Source organism: Perca fluviatilis, chromosome 15 (genome assembly GCF_010015445.1).
Source record: "Perca fluviatilis chromosome 15, GENO_Pfluv_1.0, whole genome shotgun sequence".
In the NCBI taxonomy this organism is placed as follows: domain Eukaryota; kingdom Metazoa; phylum Chordata; class Actinopteri; order Perciformes; family Percidae; genus Perca; species Perca fluviatilis.
The window spans coordinates 8,659,459-8,684,870 of record NC_053126.1 but is presented as its reverse complement, the minus strand read 5'-3'; the positions used below and the strand labels follow the sequence as shown (position 1 = coordinate 8,684,870).

At 40.7% G+C, this 25,412-nt stretch overlaps 2 protein-coding genes across 3 annotated transcripts; one reads left to right on the top strand and one right to left on the bottom strand.

The window, feature by feature from the left end:
- Positions 1-105: 105 nt before the first annotated feature.
- Positions 106-18,401, bottom strand: mapk3 (mitogen-activated protein kinase 3). Of its 2 annotated transcripts, XR_005641904.1 has the most exons (10): positions 17,979-18,401; positions 16,340-16,522; positions 12,662-12,851; positions 10,168-10,284; positions 9,959-10,073; positions 9,465-9,593; positions 6,852-6,961; positions 5,826-5,954; positions 2,118-4,226; positions 106-1,076 (listed from the first exon to the last, which is right to left on the bottom strand). XR_005641904.1 is itself a non-coding variant. In XM_039825207.1 (9 exons), exons 1-8 carry the CDS (start codon positions 18,182-18,184, stop codon positions 5,835-5,837), a joined length of 1,170 nt encoding a protein of 389 aa, XP_039681141.1. In that variant the 5' UTR covers positions 18,185-18,401; the 3' UTR covers positions 106-4,226; positions 5,826-5,834. The 2 variants fall into 2 exon arrangements, 1 of the variants encoding a protein (XP_039681141.1); XM_039825207.1 differs by having other exon boundaries at positions 106-4,226.
- Positions 18,402-19,216: 815 nt separating this feature from the next.
- On the top strand, positions 19,217-24,569 carry nudt9 (nudix (nucleoside diphosphate linked moiety X)-type motif 9). Its single transcript, XM_039825208.1, has 8 exons — positions 19,217-19,383; positions 19,766-20,053; positions 20,596-20,685; positions 20,998-21,084; positions 21,352-21,463; positions 21,669-21,815; positions 21,907-21,991; positions 22,192-24,569. Exons 1-8 carry the CDS (start codon positions 19,253-19,255, stop codon positions 22,335-22,337), a joined length of 1,086 nt encoding a protein of 361 aa, XP_039681142.1. The 5' UTR covers positions 19,217-19,252; the 3' UTR covers positions 22,338-24,569.
- Positions 24,570-25,412: the final 843 nt, after the last annotated feature.

The following is a 25,412-nucleotide window of genomic DNA, read 5'->3' as shown; positions in this document are numbered from 1 at the left end:
AGCCCCTGAAGTTCAATGACAGGATGTAAAAAAAGTGCTGAAAATACCATAGAAGGACAAAAACAAGAGACCAGCAGGCAGAAAAAAAGCATCCACAAACAGTTGTAACAGTATCAGGAAATTTTATTTATGTATATAATTCTGTTGTTTCTTTGTTAATCGTTTAATTCATAATACCCATAGAATATACAGACTATAACCCTCAATAACTCATATCTCTTTGACAATCTACTTATATCTTCTTTTAAAATAATTCCTTATAAGATCCTGGAGGGGAAATCAAAAAGAAAAAAAAAAAAAAAAAGGTTTCATAAAGATTGAACACTGCCAATAATAAACACGCCCATAAGAGAAAAAAATACAAATAAAAACATCCTAATTATAAAAAAAAAATGATACAACTTAACTCCCTTTTATGTAAAAAAAAAAAAAAAATAACCAACGAGAAGAAAATACAACAACTCACCAATAGAACAACAATAGCGATAATAAGAACAGCCATTTAAAAACAACAATATCTGGAAACAGGCCTCATGACGGACAGGCCTTTAGACTCATCGATACTGTTTCAATGTATATGGTGTGTTTAAGTTTTCACTAACACGCACACTCCTCAGAAAGAGAGAGGAAGTGTGTGTGTGTGCGTGTGTCAGGAGGATTGCAAAATGGTCCTCTTGGTTCGTTCCCATGGTTACCCGGTGAGATGTTTGGTGGCATGTCTGCAAGATAAGATAAAAAAAAAGAAAAAAAAGAAAAGAAAAGCAAGGTAGGGCCTGGTTGACTGGTGACCAAATATACTTGAAATACATACTAAATATCTGTACGACTGTTTATGGGTTATGGTCAAAAAGAAGAAAATAAAAATCTCTCAGATGTAAAAGCACAGGTAACGGCAGGGACACACACACACACACACACACACACACACACACACACACACACACACACACACACACACACACACACACACACACACACACACACACACACACACACACACACACACACACACACACACACACACACACACACACACACACACACACACACACACACACACACACACACACACACACCTTGGCTTTATGTTACTGGTGAGCAGATACACTCCTACACAGACATAAATTACTGCCGACGATCCATGAGCTTTAACACACACAGCAGGCAAAACTTAAAGCTGAAGAGGGAGGACACAAGAGAAAAACAACATTGGGAGAGCAGAGAGCGTGGCTGGAAAGACAAAGTGCAGGCGTGCTGATTGAGTTATGCGAGTTTCCTGCATGTATGACCATCCGTGATCTGTGATCCAGGCGAGACAGGGGCAATGATTTTCTGCAGGAGGAAAAGTGGCGGCAAAGTCAGTGATATGGGTTAGAAGGTCTTCACCGATCCCACTGTGGAGGAGCAGACAGAAGAGGGGGGAGGAGGAGGACGGGGGGAGGCAGCCCTTTGAGTAAAGCGTGGTGCGAGTGAGGAGGTTGAACAAATAAGATGGATATCACCACATGCACCGCAAAAGCCTCACACCGATCCCAAAGTGCTGGCTATGGCTTCTGAGAAAACCGCCTATGGCGCAGCTCGAGCCCGTAAAAAACAAATCAATGATTTTTGCTGCAAGAGGGCGAGGCCGGTGAGTGCTCCGGATCTGGAGTCTTTTAGCATCACAGGCCTGCCCTGAGAGAGAGAGAGAGAGAGAGAGAGAGAGAGAGAGAGAGAGAGAGAGAGAGAGAGAGAGAGAGAATCCAGTGCATGTTGGTCCATTTGTTGGGGGGGGGTCCCAGTGCAACAGGCAGAAATTAGTGCAGACTGAGCTGGACCTGCAGGTGGTGCTCCGCCAGGCCGCAATTAATACAGTCACATCCAGAACAAAGACAGGAGGGAGGAGACACCGACAGGAACAACAAAGACACACATTATACACACGCACACCCTCAAAGAAACACGCCATCTGAGAAACGATGTAGCGTTAAATCGTCCACGTTGAAGAATAAACATCCAGTATGTTCACAGGTAGCCGGGGAAAAACACACAGGCGAGCGGGAACAGGAGCGCAAAAAGAAAACGAGCAGAGAGGACACACACACACACACACACACACACACACACACACACACCACACACACACACACACACACACCTAAGTGATGATGGTTGCTTGGCTGTGCACTGAGCAGGAATAACTGTACAGCAATCCGACATTCCTGGGTTTGACCATTATGTCGTTGATTATGCCACATTCACGTCATATCGGAGTTTCCAACTTTTAAATAGCTCTTCTGTCAACTTGCATCTCGTAGTGACGACTTTTCTGAAAGCTCTGATTTATAACCCGTCTGGATGACACTTGCAAGTTGTACATGGGAATTTTTTCCATCTCTACCATATGTCGTGAACATAGCATTCATCAGCGACATGTACAGTTTTCTCAGTAGTCGTAAATGAGGTGCCATTCATGTAAAAGATCACAACTGGCGAACACTAAGCTGCAGCAACAGACTCCGGAAATTCAGGCCATTTACATTCAACACTCACATCAATGAGCCAGAAAGATCATAATCTGAAATTGCTCGTTGGAAAGTGCTCTTCTTTAGACCGCGTTCAAGTATGGCCACTTTGAATACGTGAATCTGTTTAGATTTGGGCCTTCGCTTCGGTAGTTAGGTCCAAGCCTGCATACACGCTCGACTCCGTACAGTCGCCCTGGGACAAACGGTAGCAAATAGGAACGCAGTACAAAAACAGCATGGTGGGATGGAAAGGCTGTCAACCAGACCCCATTTTCCAGAATGCCGTATGTGTTCCCAGACAGGGCTGTGGAAATAGAGGATTCACTAAAATGCAGGATCAAGAGGAGCTGAGGAACAACAAGGGGCTTCAGTGATGTTATGAGACAAGTAGTTCACCATTCAACTGCTATGCATTTGTAGCAGAAATGTAATTTAATATAGGAATGTAATACCGACACTGGATCAGCGATTTGATTTTGTATTACATTGTAAAGGGACGCTGTGGGGCTAAAATGTGGACGATGCAGTAACGTTATACCGATATCCTTCCACCGTATAAACTTACATTAAGGCAGGTAGTTCCTGATCATCAGAAAAACCAAAAAACGTTTTGACATGGCACAGAGTACCGTGAACGTTCTGGAAAATGGGGCTAGGTGTCACTGTTATTTTAATCAATACACAATTATATAAACTATATTTTTTGGCTGTTTGATTTCCATTTGTTCCAATCATGTAGCGCCTCCTGAATATAACCAACTTTCCACAAATGGAGGGGGTAGTCTGTCCTTGGTACAAGTTACAGGTCAAGAAATATGTTTAAGGTACGATTCAAAACGATTATAGATATTACTTAGTTGCTTCTCCGCCAAGTTTCCTGCATCTCTCTGCCACTTTGGTTAATTTCAGGAACGCATGCATTCATATGAACATCATACAGTTTTTTGTTGTTGTTTTTTTAAAAAAAGAAAAAGAAAAGAAAAAGAGCGACGACAAGAAGAAAAAATGGTATCTATAAACCTGTCAACATGCCAGTAAAAACATTGAATGTTTGTCTCAAAATCAAGTGTTCAAAAAAAAAAAAGACTAGCAAATACAAACCCCAAAACATACAGATACGACTGATCCGAAAACACTCGAACAACGGTGTACAAACAAAAACTGAGACGAGCACAAGCTTTTATATTTTTGTATATACACACACACATACACCCGATTAGCATCCCCGTTCTTTTAGCCCTCAAATTTTTCCAGGTTGTAATTTACATGGTGCAAGACAAGAGAGTTATGGTGTTGGTTAATACAGTAGTTTATATGAGAGGGAGCAACAGAGAGAGCTCCAGCAACAGCTGCAGGAGAGAGGCGGAAAAGGGGTCTGATCGGGACAGGCGAGACACAGTGAGTTACTGTAAATGGGACGGGATGAGGCAGGACCTTTAACGGGAAAACTAAATGTGAGGCAAGAGGATGGAGAGTCCAACAGGGTTAAAACTGAAACAGCATGAGTACGACAGACCCTACCACCCCACCCCACCCCACCACAGAAAAAAAGTTAAACTTAGCTCTCCTGCAGTAGAAATAGAAAGATAAGCAGTTAAATGTTCATTTCTTGTTTTCTCTTTTTGTCGGTTTCTTGAAGATGCATTTTTCGTTTTGTTTTAGCATGTCGTTGGGGTCTTCTTGTTCCAAGCCTCGGTGTGGCTTTGTCACTCTTTAGGGCTAAAAAAAAAAAGAAAAGTAAAAGGAAATGCACTTAGGCCCACTTTGAATTAATGAATATTAAGTCTCATTCTAACTTCCATTACTCTGTAGGATCCGGCTAACCCACTCAACATGTGCTAAGATATGAGGTAGCAGAACTAATAATGGTGAAATTAGAGCTGGGCAATATATCTATATTGTGATATGAGACTAGCTATTGTCTTTGAATATCGTAATATGGCATAAGTGTCTTTTCCTGGTTTTAAAGGCTGCATTACGGTAAAGTGATGTCATTTTCTAAACTAACCAGACTGTTGTAACTGTTCTACTATTTGCCTTTACCCAATTAGTCATTATATCCACATTACTGATGATTAGTTATCAAAAATGTCATTGTGTAAATATTTTGTGAAAGCACCAATAGTCAACACTACAAATTTCGTTGCGGTATCGATATCGGAGGCATTTGGTCAAAAATATCGTGATATCTGACTTTCTCCATATCGCCCAGCCCTAGAAATTTAAGACCCCAAGTTGCCCTCAATTTTCCCTTTAATTTCATGTTGAGGTTTCTGATATGGTCCTGCAAACATTACCTTAGTATTTGAAATAAAATGTAAATCTTAAATTTGTTTCATAATTATGTCAAATAAATCTTAATATTTCCATTTAATTGAACGGAAATGCATTCACAGCTGACATCCTCTTGACAAACACTAACTGGAATAACAGTAAAAATCCTTTTTAATCATATGTAGCTATGTCTCCTCACATTTTACATTTCTAAAGTCCTTTTCTCACATCAATTCCCTCCCCCTGGATATAAAGCATAGACGATGAATACTATACGCTCTGATAGCAGCAGGACATTCAGACTGTTTACCGGACAATATCAACTCTGTTTTAGAGGATTTGTCCTTCAAATATAATATGTTTGATGAACCTGCTGGGCAACTTTCCCTTTACATAAATTTAAGTCAGAATAATTGAGGGACATGGTAGTTCCATGTTTCGAACAGTTGAGGTTTTGGATGAGTTTGAATAAACGCATGAATGCCATTTGCTCCACCGACATCTTGTGGTCTCGAATCACAACAAAGTCTCTTCAGAGCTCTTGCAGTTCTGAAGAAAACGGAATCAAACATCGGGTGAGAAAAAAAAAAAAAAAAAGACTGCAGCTTTTTTTTTTTTTTTTTTAAAGAAGTGGTAGATTTTTTGACTGATGTTGCAATTCTCTTTTAACAGAACACACTCATTTGCATCAGTCTCTTTTCAACCTCTCCGGTGTGTTTCAGTCACTACAAGGCGTGCTTGAGTACGCCACCAACCGTCACCCTCAAATACTGTAGGATTCACGCACAGGCCAATAAAGACATCATTTAGCTTTTTATCATTCGGATCAACCTGTTATCAACCAGACTTATGACCAAAAGAACTGGCTTGATCTGTAGCTGCATCATTAGGTGAAGCACTTATGGTGTATATCAAGGTATACCTGGAAAGAAACATCTTCTAAAATATATTTCAGGTATTAATTGTTCGACCTATATCAGCAGAATCTTGGATTGCTGCGACTATGTGCGTTTGGCTGCGAGGTAACCGGCCTTTTCCACGTACCTGTGCGTCTCAGGAGCCCTGGTAGGTTTCCTGGAAACGAGCAGTCTCCTCGTAGATCAGTTCCTTCAGCTTTTCCTTAGGAAGGTCATCCAGTTCCATGGAGAAAGTGAAGGGCTCCTCTGCTACCGGCTACACACCAAAAAAAATAAAAAATAAAAATAAAACAAATAACACCCACACATTGTACAAAACTTTCAACTCAAGCTGGAGAGCTATGCCCTTAAAACCTAGCTTTAAAAATAAAGTCTTGGTGGTAAAATTGAGAAGTGCGTTGTTGCAACAAGCTGCACAGTTATTAAACTTAAAAAAGGCAGCTGCAGCTTATATAAAAGTTAGGCTCTGAAACTGCTGCTGCCAAAGCTTGAGAGGCTTTATGCAACCTGAACAGTGCAGTAAAACGTTGGAATTGATCAGGACACTAAGAATAAAAAAAGTAAAACACAGTTATAAATTAAATTTAACAGAAGCTGTAATTTTGTAAAGCGACTTAAAGGCTATGAAACTGGAAAAAACAGTGAAGAAATCCAACATTTAGATTTCTACCAAACAGTACTAGGATTCAGTCTATGCTGACGTAACCTGAGATGTGTTTGCATTCTTTACCCCCCTCCAAACCACAGAGCAAACTTAATACTAACTGCATTCCAAACAGCTAAGAGGCTTTTCAGCACAAAGCAGGAAAAGGCTCACAATTAAATCTTGGCTCATGGTTGAAAACAATGACAAACATGTTTGAATGAACAGGCCCTTCTGCCTCCAACATTTGTGCAAATCTCAAAACTTGGCTGACTTGCATTTGCTCAGTTGGTGCAGATTGCTCTGTGGAATACATTTTAAATACAGACAAGACTGAGAAGGCACTGTTTTTACAACTAAAATCTTATAAAAGTTGGAGTAACATTCCTCCATCTTGCAAGTTTTGTTTCAAATCAACAGGCAAGTTATTTTCACTGATTGCCTTGTGCTACAGCAATAGTGGATTCATTCAGAAATTGGGCCTGAATTGATGGCTCCATCTGTGCGTACCTCATCTGTGGGATCGTAGTACTGCTCCAGGTAAGGATGAGCCAGGGCCTCCTCAACGCTGATGCGCTTCACGGGGTTAAAGGTCAACATGCGTCCCAGCAGGTCCAGAGCTGCGTTAGATTCATCAAGAGCTTCAGTTAGTTCAGTTTCTTTCAGTTGTATTCATTTTTATTTCACTGTCAAAATGTTTATTGGACGGACACTAAAACAACCAAAGATGAATACTAGGGTTAAGGTCCCTAAAAGTTGTTTGGTGCTTTATCTATGTAAATCCCCTGAAGAAAATAGTATTGCTAGTGATCAAAATACTGCTAGTAGCTGGCAAGAAAGCGCTCACTAGGAACTGGGGTAAGGAAACACCACCAAGGAAGAACCGATGGCTAACGATTGTGGAAGAAATCTTTTCAATTGAAAGACTGACCGACAAACTGAGACTACAAGAAGCACAACTGGACAGAAAATGGGAAAAATACAGACACTGGACTAGAACAATAGTTAACAGAAATATTACACTCCAAGGATGTGAAATGCTAAAGCAATCCCCAAGGCGATTTTTGTTTAGTTTCATTTGCTAGTGTTTCTGAGTTGGTTGTTTCATCGGTGAATTTAATGTCAATAACAGATTTATGTGGGGAAAAAAGAAAACCAACCAAAGAAAGCAGTTGTGAGCTAAACATGGAGCTAACTAATGCTCTGTTTGCACTGTAGCTGTTAGCGTCTGTTCCCCCCCCCTCCCTTCCACATCCGCTCGTCAGCAGCAGGAGCTTGCATATAAGGCCGGTTACACACTGACTGTGTGGGGTGAGTGTGGCTTTTCTGTTGTGTGTCAGCTGCGAGGATTCTTCTATGTCTTCACACACCAGAAACGTGTCTGATGCGGCACTGCTGCTGCTAGCCTTGTCTGGACACATGTATGTTTCCCATTGATAAAATTAAATACCATGTTAAACATAAATATATACGGATTTGATTACAGCAAACACAACGTCTGCAGTATTGACGGCAAAATAGGCTGCAGAATATTTCGTTCTGTATTGACAGAACCAATGCAATATTAGAAAATCTATATTTTTTTTAAATTACATTTATATATCTGCATTTATATCAAAACCTTGAGACTTTGAAACATCAACATGTCATTTATTAATATGTATTCGTGTCTAAATGACAAACATTTTTCCCTATTCTATTTTGCCTGGAAACGCTTCCAACACGCTTGAGTGTTGCGTGAAAAATAGGCGTTGGTTCTATTTCTAGCAGGCACGCATTTTCTCGAGCCGTGCCTGAGACATGCATGTCACGCAGACAGTGTGTAAGCTCTGACCTGTTAACATGGGAGCCGAAATATAAACGGACACGCCATCAGCCAGTGTGTAACCGGCCTAAGCACTGATCTCCCACAGAAGCCTGACTCGGGTAGCGCGGCGTGCAGAGGCAGAGATCAGTTAGCCAGTGGGAGCACCGTTGTCGTTGTTAGCTCGCAGCTAGCATTGCGCCACTGTATGCACGGGAAACACTGGAGCCGTAGATAGAACTACAAGGGATGCGTACTGTAGCACGATACCAACAATCTCTCTGTAAAAGCAGATCGTGGAGACATCACAATCTAATATCGTCATGTGCACACAGTATTTTCAAAATGATTGACTTATTTTTCATTCCCTGTATAACTTTGATTTTTCACTGGCACACAAATCTAAATAACCATACTGTGTTGAAATCATTTTAATAGAATTTGAACATATATTAATGCTAGGACAATTTTACAATGTGATATATATTATATTACTTCACTGGATGTTCTTGTTTGAAGCTCTGAACTTTACTTTCTCCTTCATGCTTATTGTGAATGTAAACAAACAAAGCTCGTACAAAGGCTGTGTACAGATAATCTGACAAAAGGATTATTAAAAGCCTGTTAGATAATTGTTCTTCAGGTTTATAGGAGGTAGGATGTGGCGTTTCAGCGTCAGTTACAGGAGACCTTAAACACTTGGTTGCTAGGGCTGCACTGTACGAGGAAAATATGCGATCTTGTTGAATATCATGATAACAACATTACTTGCGATAAATAAACGTATATTGAAGTGTACTCCGTTCTGCTGCTTTCTGTATTCTGTTAAAATACAACAAACTGCTTATTGAATTTAAAACAAATGAAAAGGAAATAATTTCCAACATTCTTTTAATAAACAGAACAAATTAAATATTGAATGGAATATAAAAAGGCAGCCCAAAAAAAGAACCAAAGTTACATTTTAAAGTGCAGTTTTGTGTTGATATTCTCTTTCAACTAACTAAAAATATCTGAGTGTTTATTGCAGCGGATGATATCGCGGTAACGATAAAACAACAATATATTGTGCAGCCCTATTTGTTGCTCCATCTTGTCACACTGATCTTAACAGTTAGAAAAGAACCAGCACAGTCCTCTGACCTGCAAGTTTATTTTCACAGCCACCAGTATGTGAGTTAGCGTTAACTACACAGCAGCATCTGCTGCTAACTATGGGCCATACAAAGGTTTTAAATTTTTCATGTGAAATATATACTTCTTAATTTCTCCCCTTACATTCCAGGTTTACAAATGAATAATGCGGTGCGGTGCCATACCTTTTGAGTCTGCCTTGTAGAGACTCTCCCAGGGGATCCTGGGTTTATGAGGCAGGGACTGCAGGTAGTTCCTCGCCTTCATGTTGATAATGCAGTTCAGATCATCTTGAGAAGGCGAGCCAAGGACGCCTGCACACAGAGTAAGAGTGAGGAACATATTTCAATATGGCTACTCAATTGATGGTGAAGACGTGGTTGTTAGTCTGGTGAAAACCTGCTTGAATGCCATCGAAACAAGGGTTGCACGCCACATTTTCAGCTCAATCACATCTCACTTTATTTACTTGAAACTGTGAATTTTAGTTTTTCAAAACATTGAGTTACTTAAGTGAAGAATACTGAAAAGGTTATATGTACATGCCGTTTGAATTGGTTGTAATTTAAAGCATAGCTGGGCAAACAAAGAAGAAATCAGAGTGGATGCAAACTTCAATGTCCTGCAAATAAAAATAGTTGATGAACGTCCTAGGTGCTTCAAATGAGGGAAAACTCACCCAGTATGTGGTTGAGCTGGTCCAAGTAGTGTTTCCCGGGGAAGATAGGCCTGTTGGACAACATCTCAGCCAAGATGCAGCCCACTGACCAGATGTCAATAGACTTGGAGTAGCCCTGGGACACAAACGCACATACAGTACATATAGTCAACAAACTAAGAAGCTTTCCAGTCCAATACAGAATCCACACCAGTTCCTCACAGACCTACCTTTGAGTTGAGCATGATTTCTGGAGCCCTGTACCAACGCGTGGCCACGTACTCGGTCAAGAAACCTGTGTGGTCGTGCTCGGGGTCGGCTATCCGTGCCAGGCCAAAGTCACAGATCTGAGGATAACACGGTCAGAGGTCAGAAACTTCATATTTATACAGGTTAAGCCCCACACCCCCAACCAAGTTTTTCTGTTTGATAAAATACCAAAATTGCAGGAAATGTGGGGACAGGCAGTATTCTAGCAGAGTAATACTGTACACAATGCACAGAGTAGGGGAGGAATTTGATCCTTATATATTTATTTATTTATTTACTTATGGTGCGTTCTTTTTGTCCACCGAAGTCGATCTACGAGTCGTTTTTCCGGAGTTACGAATCTGAAGTTGCAAAAAGAACGCCCCCGAGGTCGTATATACCACTCGTCAAGTCGTCTGAACTCAGAGGACCCCGAGTTCACTTCCAAAGACGGCTACGTCGTGCATCACACGTAGTAAACATTGTGGTTTTCTACAATTTTAGGCACTTTTGTCTTTGTTGTAACCAAATGAAGAAGAAGTCGTACACATAGCGCTGTATACTGCTACCTATAGGCATGTCACTACAGTCTTATTAGGAGTTAAATACCGCCTAATTAGTTATTTTGTAGCTTGTGCAGCTGAACTTGGCTAGAGACGCTCGGTTGCTATATGACAACAATGGCCGAGTCTTGAGCAGAAAGCAGAGCAGTAGCCTACCCGCGGTTATTCATTTTTCGACACAGATGTGACGTCACACTCGAGCTACTAGTCGCGATTACAAGACAAAAAGAACGCACCATTACTTACCTTTGTTGGCTGCGTAGATAACATTTTTTAAATTACACTTTTTATAACAATGTTTTTATATATATAAAAAAATAATAAATTTAATTTAATTTAATTTATTTATTTATTTATTTATTTATATATATATATAAATAAATAAATAAATACATTGTTATAAAAAGTGTAATTTAAAATAACATTCAGTGGAATAAAGAAGTCACAGATGTAACGTATAGCTGTATAAGCATAATAAGGGAGAGGACTGTATCAGAAAGCAGCTGCAACATGTGCTGCCTTTGTTCTTCACTCCTCCCACATGATCAACTAATCCAGGGATTGATGGTTGGCTGCTGAGAGTTCACAAGTGTTTTCCGAAGCTGAACAACAAGGCAAAGAGAACCCGATGGCTCATAGCAATGTGTTTATAGTAGCTTGTTTTAGGATTTTGAACACTGACAAATCATTGCAGAAACAAAATGTCGAAAGAGTCGAATTAGTCTCTGATGGAACAAACTGAGCAGCCATGACTCTGAAGGAAAATACATTTTGGATGGATGTTCACAGCTCTTAGGGCCTTTTAATAGTTGTACGTAATTATGCTAAGATGCTAATTTATAACTTATATGCTATGCACTCAATTTCCTCCATTTCCCAGAATCCATTATAGCAACCCCCAGTGAATTAATTGGGCATCAAGCAGTTCCATAACATTCTGTAGGTACATTATTCCATATATAAAAAAGCAGTGGATGTAAATGATTCTGTATCTTTCAGTCATCCCAAATACATTGATCAACTGCATGTTACAAGTTATTCAGTTTGGAAATATGAGTATTCATGACGGTAGAGATGGAGAAAGAAGCAACAATACTATAGGGTTGCCAGGGCCACGCCCCTTACACATTAAACATCCTGCAGCTATGGTGGTAAGGAAAATGCATTTAGATGGTTAAAAAGGTACTGACACCTAACAATACATGTTAGTAATTTAGATAGTTTAGATCCTCATTAATACACTCCAGAAGTATTTCACTTTGGCTACTTAGCTGCTTAAATAAAAAAAACACACACTGTATCACAATCACAATCCAACTGTGAGTAATGTAATAAGTATCTGCAAATACCAAATTTGAATATGTATTATATGTTGAAATTCAACCGTTCGTTGCACAGTAAGAGCCATGGCAAGCAAGTTAGGGCTCAGGTCAATCCATCACCCATAGCCAACATTCCTGAGATTCTTCTTTTTCCCCCTCAATCTTTTTGAGAATTGTAACTTGCAACTGCTACCAATATTTAAATAAACATAATGGTTCTTGTGTTAAAATTCTCTTTAACTTTTGTCTCTCAAAAATGAACCAGTTACCATGTTTGAACTTTGAATCACAGGGAATGTTTAACACCGATACTACATTTACAACATATTAATGCAAAGTATTGTGGTGCTGCAGATATGTATTGGCCTACAAATCATATCCTACAAACTAAAGAAAAAAATCTTTGTTTGGTACAGATCCTAGCAATTAAAAAAAAAAAAATTTAAATATAATATCACAAATGCAATATCAGTCAAAATAATCGCAATTAGTTATTTTCCTCATATCGTGCAGCCCTTGTGTGTGTGTGTGTGTGTGTGTGTGTGTGTGTGTGTGTGTGTGTGTGTGTGTGTGTGTGTGTGTGTGTTGACCTTGAGGTCGCAGGTGGTGTTGATGAGCAGGTTGGAGGGCTTGAGGTCACGGTGCAACACGTTGGCTGAGTGAATGTACTTGAGGCCTCGCAGGATCTGGTAGAGGAAATAGCAGACGTGGTCGTTGCTCAGCCTCTGGGTCTTCAGCAGCTTGTACAGGTCCGTCTCCATCAGAGTCTGCACGATGTAGCTGGGAGGACGCACGGGTCAAGGAGGACAACAAAGAGGGCCGACAGTATCCACTGACACCGGGAAACAGTGTTTCCTTTAGGATTTTTTTTTTTAGCAGTGGGGGCAGGTCTCAACACCCCCCTCCCCCCCATGAAACGGAACTGACACTTTATTTAGTCACCTCTATTAACACACAATGAGGTATATTTTGAGTACGTTTTTAGTTACTATATAGGACAACTTTGACCTCGACATATAGGCTAAGCATATAGCAAAATAACAATAAACCCACTATTAATTACATTATCTTAATGCAGTGTAACTACTTCAGCATGTAAATAATGCACCTAAAATACAAACGTTCTCCGACATGCACTCCAACAATGCAGCCCTATTTCTGATACCGTGGGGGGCAGAAATGTTGCCGTGGGGGGCCGCCACGGTCAAATCAACATAGAGGAAACACTGGGAGAAACATAAAGACCACTCTGAAAGTGATTTTGAATGTGTCCTAAATTATTCAACAACATAAGTTGAAGCGAATCAAACCAGGAGTTGCTGAACCATACTTGATATTATATTTGCCTTGTGAAAACCTAGATTTGGTTCGGCCTTCAGATTCTGGGCACAATAACTTCTCTGTCATGTTTTCTATTACAGTATAGTATGTAGAGAAAACTGAGGCTAAACTTCAGTCAGGTTGGTCAAATAGGCGCAATAATAGTGGTGCAATAATTCTGTTCCTCAAATAATACATGAACAACATTTACCAACTGCAACACAGCAACTATGGGCTAGTGTGTCATTTGAGTTATTCTATCATGAATACATCTGGCACACAGTCACAAGGGACCCTGTAGTCCAGAGGAGTCTAAAACATTAGCATGAATAGTAAGAAATGTCCTTCGGCTGACTTTTGCCATATTATTAGAGCATTCCATTTTTTTGAGTAGCTCTAGGAATGGCAACGTCGGTCAGTCAGTGAGTCCACCACTTTGGTGGAGACTGAAAAACTAACTAATAACATTCCCATCAGCCTCAGCATTATTTTATGTTTACAACCAATTAGACAATGTGAGCAGGCTATCACACTAAACTAAGATATACCATGGTAAACATTATACCTACTAAACATAAGCATTTAAGCATGCTTATGTTAGAATTTTGCTCAAAGCAGCCCTGTGCCTGACCGCCTTACAGAGCCACTGGCATGGCTGTTGACTCTTTGTCTTGTCGATATAAGCGACCCGAGTGGGCAATGTTCCTACCAGCTGATCTACATACAGAATAGAACCACTTAGTGGTGTTGGTGCCGTCCCTGAATTTGGTTACATCTGCCCAGATTAGGATTCACCACAAGTCAGCAACGAAGTGGAGCAACTAAAGAGATCAACCAAGAAAACCAGACACAAAAAAAATAAAAAGGACATCACACATTTCCTCGGCTGTTTTAACTGGACAAAGCAGCTTTTCACAGAGGAACTGCCGGGGCAGCAGCAGCAACTCACTGACCGGCCGTGCCTACAGCCCACTGCTAGCTGCTCTGCAAATCACTACTGTGGCTCAGGCTGAATAATGTGGGCAAATGATAAGAGCGGATATGTTAAATCAAAACTAGTCAAAATACTCTAATTATTAGTTTTAGATGGTGGTAGATAAACAGCTTGACTTGGTAAAGCTGACAATAAATGTTCGTAAAGTAATTAGCAACATTTGTGCATAGACATTACAGAGAATTTCCTATACTTTTAACTGTAGAATAAGGTAATCTAAATTTCTTTAAATGTCTTTTGCACTAAAGCTGGGGTGGGCAAAACAACTGCCAGAATTTAAAAATGCAGCCGCCCTCCTGCAGCTCTCCCCTCTCTGTCCTAAGCCCCTCCCACCAGGCCGGCACAGGCCCATGCCTCACCCAGAAACTTGTAGAAGTAATAGTCAGTAATTTCAATCATCCCTGTCGCTACCCGATGTGAGTCGAGTGCAGATGATAGCTAAAACTTTGGTCGGATCTGGATCCCTTGGCGTTACGCCGTAAACCGTTTAAATCTGAGCATGTGCAACTTACATCAGCACTCGGCTAACATCGGGGATGCCATTAAATAGCGACAAGTCTATGAGAATTACCGTCCTGTTTTCTTTGCAAACTTGTGGGCCCGAAAAGCATACCGTGACATACTGTGATTCACGTTCATTTTTATGAATAAAATGTGTGCCAATAGACCTCTTTTGGGTTTGTAAACAGCAATGACATGTTTTGTGGGCGGAGCCTAACTGGTGGCAGAAAGTGACAGTCACAGTGGCACATATCGTTTTTCCAACCCAATTTAGATTAAACCATGGCCACTGTAGCCTCGACAGATGCTCCTGCTAACTCATTTGGCTACAGTTAGCAGGAGGCTAAACTATTGGCAACTTTTTTATCTGCATCTCTGAAACGCTTTTCCGATATTGATGTATGTTATTTTGAGTTAATTGTCAGACTCTCTCCTTTTTTTGGATAAGTCAATCTTCTTTTTTGGGTTGCTTTGCAGTGAGGCAGTTGTTGCCAATGATGGAATAGCAACTTTCTCTGCAGTATTTTCGGCCATTGAATAAGGCTTTCATCATCTTAAGGTATGTGCATGCGCAGCTACATTTGTAGAACAGCCAATAGGAACACTCTCTCTCTGAAATGACCGGATTGGCCAAAGTCCCTTGACATGGGCTAGATTTTTTAAGCCTGAAAACAGAGCCAAGATGAGGTGCAGAAGTCTAGTTTTCTCTCAGTCCACTTGAATTACAATATGCTAAAAAGTTATTTTGTAATGTTTGCCCAATGATGGAAAACAAAAACTGCCTACGCCAGCTTTAACTTTGGTTCCAACATCTTCCAGACAATGCTATTAAACAAACAACAAAAATCACAATTGTACAAACAGTAACACCCAGCACCTTAAAACTATTTTACTACTATTAATATTTAGCTGAAAAGGTAGCTCGTCTAGCCATAAAGGCCATGAGAAACATAATTGTCTTCAAAGTTTTTCTCCTTATTAACTGTTCCACTGAACTCTTGGTTAACCCAATCTTAAAGCTTTACACTAAAGCGAGATTATAGTGACTGAAAGCTGGATCTCCTTCTTTATTTGTTTGGCGTGGTCACAGCTGAAATCTCATTCTCCATCTTAAAATGGAAATGCAAAGCTGTTGCAATAAAGTTACTCTTCCAAAGTCACTGTACACGGTTTTCTTACAGGTTATTGAATGCAACATCACCAGATGTTTAAATTAGCACCTTTTGAGTGATACACTTATAGTAGGAGCACCACTAAAAAAAATAATGATAATGCTTTAAACTGCCAAAAGCTTAGGATTGAACTACTTTTTATAATAATAATAATAATAATAATAATAATAATAATAATAATAATAATTTGGTTCAATCTAAGTTTAGGGAATAAGGAACATTCGCATTAGCGGCCTGCATACGAATGCAGCGAGACCCTTCATGTAAGCATTAAAGGATACACATCCCTCATGTTGTCAAGGTGTCGTGCCCTGAGAATGTCGTTGATGCCGATGATATTCTCATGGTGGAAACGCAGCAGGATCTTGATTTCCCTCAGTGTGCGCTGGCAGTACGTCTGGTGCTCAAATGGGCTGATTTTCTTGATGGCTACGCGCTGGCTCGTCACGTTGTCCATAGCAGAGCTGGATGGGGAGGATGTGGAAAGAAGCACAAAACAGGTCTCATATTACACACTGTACAATTCACACACACACACACACAATGACGTTATCAAAAACTGGCCTAATACTAAGCTCCGAAAGGGCGTTGCAGACTGTCTCGCTGCCAGGATGCACACGTGACACGTCTTTTTGCTGTGATATGTTGTGAAGTACTGTAGGTGTATGCCTGAGTGTAGGTGCAGTGTGGTGTAGGTGTAGAGTACATGGAGGCTGAGAGGAGCTGTGAATGGTTGCGTTTCTGGGACCCTTGAATTTACTGTCCCTTTGTGCTAAAAAAAATCCATCTACGGTTTATACACACACTCAGCCTCAACAGGAACAATAGTTACATCACATCTTCCCTATTGGTGAAAGCCGGTTTTCTTGTTGCACAACACACCACATAAATGTACATGCATAAACTGGGCAAGCTCACATGCCTTAGTACCATCTTTAATGGCTGAAATACTGTGACAAGAACAACCAACCCTGGATGTACACAGTAGTAATAATCACATCTGTGACAAAACAGCTGTACACCTGGACAATGATGAACATGCAGTTTTGAAGATGGTGTAAATCACAGGATTAAACTATAATTGGTTTTCTTTCACTGTACTAACCAGTGGGTGTTGACAATGTTTACAAACACCAAATGCTGCCACCGTGGAATCACATCCCCATGATGACACTAACAAAATAAAACTGTGCTGACACACCGCCGTTTGAAAATGATCTACACGGCGTGTCTTAGTGAGATGGAGTTGTTGCTCTGCTCTCATGCTACCATCCACTTTGCACTGACACGCAGTGCTGTCACATCTGATCCTGTTCACAGTTCAGCCTCGATTGCGATGACTTGGCATTGATGTCAAGTGCAACAGGGTTGCTTAACATGTCCACACAGGGCTGTAGATCACATACTGCGATAACAAGAGGAAAGGCCTCGCTACAACTGACAAATTCCCACTCGCATCCCCTGCAGCAGCTGTGCTGCAGGCTCAATGTTTATCAATCAGAATTCAAGTAGAGATAAATGTGGTTGTGAGACTAATGCCGCAAGACGTATAAAACGACTTTAGCGATAACAAACTCAAATGTGCGGTCAAATGCAGTCTGCAAAAGATTTCTCCTGATAGCAAAGGTCCTGCGCAATCACTCCCAATTATGTTTCCTGTAATAGCCACGCCTGTAGCTTGTCAGCTAACCTGCTACATAACAGGGGCTGCCTTCAGGTTACAATTTCTGAATGTTGGCCAGCAGTTTAAAAAGCATACATCGACACCGCACTCTCAATTAATGGACAACGCTTGTTGAATACAATTGCTAGAGTTAGCTGGCTAACAGTATTTGCTAACAAACAGCTTATGTTGGCTAACGTTAGCACTTTTGACTTGAACACTACGGTGGCCCAACAGAGACGACAAACGCAACTTACCAAACCATTCCGTACGCCCCCTCCCCGATGTAGGACAGGTTCGTGTAGCGGGGGCCCACATCAAAAATCTGGCCCTTAACAGACTCGGCCTTGGGTCCCGCAGCTGCGGGCGCTCCATCCTGCGCCACCGTGCCAGCCGCCCCGGCAGCAGCAGCGCTGTTGGAGCCTGCGGCCCCGACCGCTGCGGTGCTGCTCGAATCCGCCATTCTTCCTCTCCAAACCGCTCCTGCTCGGTCAGTGTGATTCGCCGAGGGACCGCCGCCGCTTTCAGTACGTTTTTACCGTTTGTGCGGGGCTTTAACCGAACGGATTGTTTAATTTACGGAGCAAAGCGACTGGATCAGGGCCCTCTCTACTACTGGAGTGTAAATGGATTTCGTGCGCGAGCACGGATTTGGTCTCGGTCTCAGAGCGGAGCGTAAAATGCGCGTGCAAAACTACGGTAATACAGGAGCGTTAGATATGCTTACTGGGGTGACTTGTTTGGGCGGAGTCGCGTCAGTTGGCTAGAGGCGCCGCCTGTTCCGCTCCATTGTTACTGCGAAACAAGCGCAATCTGCAAAATAAACATGCAACAGCAGCCACGAGTGGGCGTGCCGAAATATGTTGCATGCTGCCTGTTGTGAGCATCCATGGTTGTGACAGTCAAGAAAAATATACTTTATGATCAGGTCATTTTATCGATTTGTTTTGTCGTTCCACACCTGTATACGACCCACTAACGTAATGTTAGACTTTTTTGTTTACATGTATAAGGACTTCTGTTTCCACGAATAACATTATACAAATAATTACAGCCTTACATTTTAGACATTCATGTATGAGAAACCCGTTATTATGATTGTGGACTTTCACCTAAAAGGCCTGTGCGTCATTAGCATTACACCATAATAGATATTGAGATAGGTATTTGTTATCATTTGATATGTCTATAGTAGTTTGTATTTAACCTTTTACAAATTATTTACATTGTGAAATCACACATCCTTTATTTTTCATATTTGTGGAAGTGCATTTCTTGACGTAATAGTCTGTAATAAGTTATAGATGTACATATATGGGATCAGTTTTAATCCATCCATTTATTTATTTATTATTTGCAAAACAAGTTCACCAAAAAATACTTGATTCTTATCACCGTGGAAACGAGTGCGACGGCTGTAACCACACCCCTTTTGCAGACGTCACCGCGTCGGGCGGTGCCTGTGCCTATCCTATCCTCCTATCATGGGCATGATCATGGGCGGTGCACTTCCTGGTTACTTTGGTGCTGCATGTTGTGGTTGTTACTATTGATGTCTCAAGGAATGGTACATTTCCTCCTGCGGCGACACTGGATCGGCCAGATTCGTCTAGCGCTTACTCTTTTCGGACTCCCATGCACCGTCTGCACCCCTGGAGTTAGGTATGGACAGTAACGTTACTTATAAAGATTGAACTTAAACTTGAAGATGTGACTATTTTACATTTCAGGACAGTTTCGGCTTTAAGTTTAATCAAAAGTAACGTTAGACATATGTGCTGCAGTAGTTATAGCTGTCATTGATCACTGCCAGGCGATATGATTAAATATTACAGAAGATATAACCATTATAGCTAACTGTTTTTATATCGATGTATTGATGATTAACGTTGCTTACGAGTATAGTCAAGCTTTATTTTCATTTAATACCATATTAATATGAAATGTGGGGACATGCCGCCGGGACCATGCTGCTGCAGTGAAGGTAGAGTGAGGCGTAACCTACTTAACCGGATTTCCATGTCTCATACTTCTTCCCCTGCAGGTCTGCAATCTCCTGCTTATCTTCTCACCCTTTCAGGACCAGTCAAACCACCAGACCCATCAGTACCAGTTTCTGTAACCTTTACACGACTAGTGTCCAGACAATGCCATCTTCATCAGCGCCTCATGTCAAGTCTAGATGCCTCGAGTACCCAGGGTCCAAAATCCAGCGCTTCCTCGTGCCTGATGACAAGGTGGACTGGAGTCAGAACTGGCCACAGTATAATCCAGTCAGCTACACCGACCCTTCAGTTTTAAATAAGCCAGCGTGGGCGGATCCTGATATTGGGTGAGCAACACATGATGTTATTTAAAGTTCATCAAGTTAGATAAACTAGGGCTGGGTGATATGGAGAAAATCAAATATCACAATATTTTTGACCAAATACCTCGATATCGATACCGCAACGATATTGTAGTGTTGACTATCGGTGCTTTCACAAAATATTTACACAATGAAATTTGTGATAAATAATCATCAGTAATGTAGATATAATGACTAAGTGGGTAAAGGCAAATAATAGAACAGTTACACTAGTCTGGTAAGTTCAGAAAATGACATCACTTTACTGTAATGTAGTCTTTAAAACCAGGAAAAGACACTTATGCCATATTACGATATTCAAAGACGATAGCTAGTCTCATATCACAATATCGATATAATATCGACATATTGCCCAGCTCTAAGATAAACTTAGGCCTGTAGTGCATGTTGAATGAATTGTAAATGTAGTTATTTTCTTGCTGTGAGACTTTCTGATTGTTATACTTGCTCTTTGTTTTCAAAGGTCAGCTGAAGTTTATATATGATGACCTTTGCTTGTTTCGCAGCTCTTTCTCTCCAAAGTTCAACACTGTGGATGGTGCTGTGGATAGGACAAGCTTTGACGGCAGCTACAAAATAGAAGATGGAAAGCCACTGTAAGTTATCGAATAATACCACAAAATATTTGTTCTTAAACTCTCAGTTGGATTGTGTTTGTTTTTTTGCGCAAAACAAGCCGTTAGTTCACATTCAAGCCTTCACGGGTAGAGAGCAGACTCCAAAAGAAAGTCACAGTAACAAGACTTTGTATACCAGTTTATCTATTTCAGGTGGCAAACACTTTCCTAATGTTACTTTCACATATAGCAGGAGCTAAATTATTCAATTGGAAGGTCTACAATGTGTGCTCTTCACTAAAGAGTTTTCTGTTATAAATATGTTAGCAAATTTGCTTTTTACTCGTGTAGAAATCCTCATGGACGCACAGGGGTGACTGGTAGAGGTTTGCTGGGACGATGGGGACCCAATCACGCAGCAGATCCCATTGTCACCAGGTAACTTTTTCTTTACTCTACACATGGATGAAGATACTTGCCATAACAACCAAAATACCTTACTAACTTTAGTTATATTAAGAATGATTTAAACAGGGGAAAACTCAGAGAATAACTTACGGTTCTTCCAAAACATGATATTACCGTACCAGAACAGTTATATGTCATGTCAAAACGATGGAGTTGCTCAACTACCAAAGAACAAGGAAACTTTTTGCAGCTTTTCATTAATATCTGACCACCTGATGTGTTGTCAATGTCTGGCAGATGGAAAGTAGATGCCACAGGAGAAAAGATATATCACTCAGTCTCCAAGCTGCCGATCCTGCAGTTTGTGTCCATCAAGAGGAAAGACTGCGGGGAGTGGGCCATTCCCGGGGTTGGTGGCTTTTACATTTCTTTTTCAAGCTTTATTGACATAGGTGTGGCTTCCATGATAATGCTCTCAGCTATTCAAGAATGCTCAGGGGCGACACAAATAAATAAATCAAAGCCAAGACATGGAGGGGTTTGAGTGGTTTTGGGTATGTAAGATGTCATGATCTTTGGACTTGTTTATTTGCGTGCATGTGTTTGTTTTGTAGGGGATGGTAGATCCAGGGGAGCAGGTCTCTCTCACGCTGCAGCGGGAGTTCTCCGAAGAAGCCTTGAACACGCTGGCCATTCCGCCATCGGAAAGAGCAAAAATCAGTGAACGCATCAATAAGCTCTTCAAATCGACAGGGTTTCAGGTCCGGAATTGACACACACTCACAAGACAACAACAACCAGTCAACAAAGGCTTCTATGAGGAAAACTATAATATATTTTCTTCTTATTTAGGTCTATAAAGGCTATGTGGATGATCCTAGAAACACTGACAATGCTTGGATGGAGACGGTGGCTGTCAACTTTCATGATGACTCAGGTATCAATAAGCAGGAAGACAGTTCTTTTGTTTTTCCTTTTCAATTGTCACTTTAAAAACAGAAAGGAAAAAAAGGTTTGCTCTTTAGAAATCTGCTAACTATTTTTAGAAACTTGTTATTGTAGTTGAGACATTTTTCTCTCCGGGTGCAACAAACCGGGTTTCTGTAGGGCCATGACATATCTTTATGGTTACCGCAGGCAACAGCGTGAGCGAGCTGCCGCTCCAAGCTGGCGATGACGCAGGACAAGTCCAGTGGGTTGACGTTGACTCGTCCTTCCTTTTCTATGCGAGTCATTCCCATTTCCTGGAGCTGGTTTCCAAAGAGAGAAAAGCTCACTGGTAACCAAGGGCGACCGACTCTACTTGGACATGACGATGAAGGAAACATTAAGAGCCTTGTTGCTCTCTGTGTGCTAAGGATGCATGACACTAATCTAAATTTAAACTAATTTAAACATAGTTATTGTAGTTTTAATACTGAAAACCTAATATGCCCCCATTATATATATGCCCATTATACAATGTACAGCAACATTGTGACTGCGCTTTTGGATTAATATAGCAGAATGTATGAATTGAATGAAAATAGCAGGTTGAAAGCTTTGCTATGGCCTGCTCAGAGGAAATGGCTCAGTGTATGTTAGAGCTGCTGTTCAACTTTTGTCACAGAAAAGAAGAGGAAAAAAAAGAGGAAATTTACATTTTCATTAAAAAAAATATTTCGACTCACCGCTCGGAAGAAGCTCAACATGAGACTGTTAAATGCAAGATGCTGCTGACACACCACATTATTTCTATTGGCACTAATTATGCAAATGTATTCAACATTAACAAGGATCACATTAACCCAGCGTGATCATGTAAGAACAACACACAATGAGCTGCTGAACATAACATATGCTACATTAATTTAAGTGTGATAAGGGGGGCAATCAAAATTAAAAAGTGTAGACTGACTTTGATCTTTGGATGTGAAAAGAATATAAAGATGTGCTGGAGCTCCCCACACAGCCCAGCAGTGCACTGAAGCTGAGCACAGACGGGCCAAAGCTATAGGGACAAACATGTTTTCAAGCGGTAACTGTCAGTGGAAGCAAAAAGGCCCAGAGGCTGTGGCTCGGAGGTAGAGTGGTTGCCCCTCAACCGCGAGGTTGGCGGATCATTCCCAGGCTCCTCTGGCCACATGTCAAAGTGTCCCTGAGCAAGACACTGAACCCCAAGCTGCTCCCCGGATGCTGTATGTATAGCTGTCCACTGCTCCTAATACTGGGATAAATGCAGTAATAGAATTTTGCTACTTGTATGTGACGATTAAGAATAAAGTTTGATCCTTGATCCTTCACACTCAACAGCCTGCCTTTTCCGAAACGCTCTCATCAGTATGTGTCATCTCACTGCTGGGATGGAGAATTACACATGAAATGGCGTGTATCCGTTCATGATACAAACAGTAACACATGGACACTTCTGTCATCAAAAGGCAGCCAACCACATCTTTGCAACAAACATGTTTGTCTTTAATTACATTTATTTAAATGTGATATGAATATTCTGTGTGAAACTAGTGAGGACGCCAGCTAAGCACTTGTGGGAAAGGGATGTGGCTTACACAATAACTTTGTTAAATTAGGTCCACGCAGGTCTAGGAGGTGCCACAAATCCTACAGTATAAGCCCTTTTTATTTGTTCTCATCTCTGCGCAAGCCGCAACGTTTGCCTGCATGACATGATATCCACTTGTATTAAGGTACGATACCAGTAGCTACGTGTGGGGAGATTCTGCTGTTCAAATCTCACTAAAAGCATAACCATAAATATGTTTACACCTATGCAGATGCACTTTCAGCTGCGTACACCCAGGCCACTTACCAGCTCCACGGAAGCATTTACAGCCGAAGCACTATTAGCATTTGCTGTTGCAGGAAGGGAGAGTATTTCCCATCCAGATTTCCCCAGTTGTTATTCAAATTGGCCAGTCATAAAATCCTCTTAACCTTTGCCTACAAAAGTTTGGATTGATTTTTTTTTTTCTGCCTGAAGTGATTTTGGCATTTGGTTAGTACAAGACAAAAATGTATAAATGGTGGGGTGAGTGATCAAATGATATACATTTTGATTAGTTTCATTATTATGACCGATGTTATACACAAGGCTTTGCTGATTGGATTGTATATGCTATCATGTAAAAATGTATCCCGGGGTGTCTACTTACTAAACTTGCACTGAAGATGTCTGACAGCAAAATGTCTGATCTTGTCTTTTTTGTTATTCATTTGAATCACTTGAAACTGTAAATCAGTAGGAATTCTCGAGTTGATTTGTGCATTTTTCCTCATAAAGTAAATGTGTATCTTAAAAGTGATAATTATATGTACTGTATTTGTAGCTGTCTTTATGTCTCAGCATGTGGTGGCATCAGGAACACTAATCAAATGTGTATGCAAATCTTGAGAACTTATGCACTATGAAGTGCTACAACCCCATAAAATGCATTATTTGTTTTTTTTATCTACATCATGTCTGATGTGTTTTCTTTCCCATTGTGAATAGGCAAATAAAAAGTATGGAAAAATAATTATCATTGTTCATTGTCCATTTTTGTTTGTCTTATACTGTTGTGCGCGGTCTGTGCTGTGTGCAAAGGCTCTTTTCATCAGCTGGATGCAGGCCCAAACACTCTATAGGCTACTTATAGGCGTTCACTCTCAATCATTTATTAAATTGAGTGTAATGTTTTCCTGAGTGGCCTTGAACCGCAGAGATACTCTCCTCACTCAGACAGCAGCAAGCTATACTACCTAATGATTGCAGTTAAATATGCTATATGTAAGGACAACTCAGTAAGACAGGCAAAAAGGTGCAAAATAGTATTTTCAAGTTGAGACAATTACATTATACAATGTATCTGCATGGATTCAGAACTTATTAGGGGCCTGGCAGTTCTGCTGCCGTTCCCTTTTGTATTTGAGGATATTATTCTACATCTTCCAACCAGCAAATCTGCCTCATGCATGAAAAAAACCCAAACTTTACACATGTCTAGTGCTACACTTCCTAACTGGCTTTGTGGGCTAACAGTCTTGATGGTGGCGCTACAGCAACCATCTAAAGTTTTTAAACTTTGAAAAGTTCATAATCAATCAGTCGTACATGCTAACACTTTGCAACCTTTGCCTAAATGAAGGCCCAATTGAGCAGAAATGTTCATATGCATTAAGCTTGCAGGAGTTATGAAATAAATCACTGTTTCTCTTTAAAAAAAAAAACTGTAAAAGTAGCCTAAATAAACCTAACGCCTCCCACAATCTTTGCACAATTGACACACAATTGCTACATTGCAGCTTAGACTGTTCTCCACAAACGATCCAGACCGATTTTTGAGTTGTCAAAAATTGAGCCCACAGTGTATCAACATGTG

What these genes read in the sequence shown, in the direction of transcription:
- mapk3 (XM_039825207.1), bottom strand. Translation starts at nt 18,184, where the DNA reads ATGGCGGATTCGAGCAGCACCGCAGCGGTCGGGGCCGCAGGCTCCAAC. An exon ending in GGGGCGTACGGAATGGTTTG is followed by an intron (nt 16,523 to 17,978) that starts GTAAGTTGCGTT and finishes CTCCCCATCCAG; the next exon opens with CTCTGCTATGGACAACGTGA. An exon ending in ACTACGATCCCACAGATGAG is followed by an intron (nt 5,955 to 6,851) that starts GTACGCACAGAT and finishes TTTGGTGTGTAG; the next exon opens with CCGGTAGCAGAGGAGCCCTT.
- nudt9 (XM_039825208.1), top strand. Translation starts at nt 19,253, where the DNA reads ATGTTGTGGTTGTTACTATTGATGTCTCAAGGAATGGTACATTTCCTC. An exon ending in TGGGCGGATCCTGATATTGG is followed by an intron (nt 20,054 to 20,595) that starts GTGAGCAACACA and finishes CTTGTTTCGCAG; the next exon opens with CTCTTTCTCTCCAAAGTTCA. An exon ending in GCAGATCCCATTGTCACCAG is followed by an intron (nt 21,085 to 21,351) that starts GTAACTTTTTCT and finishes AATGTCTGGCAG; the next exon opens with ATGGAAAGTAGATGCCACAG.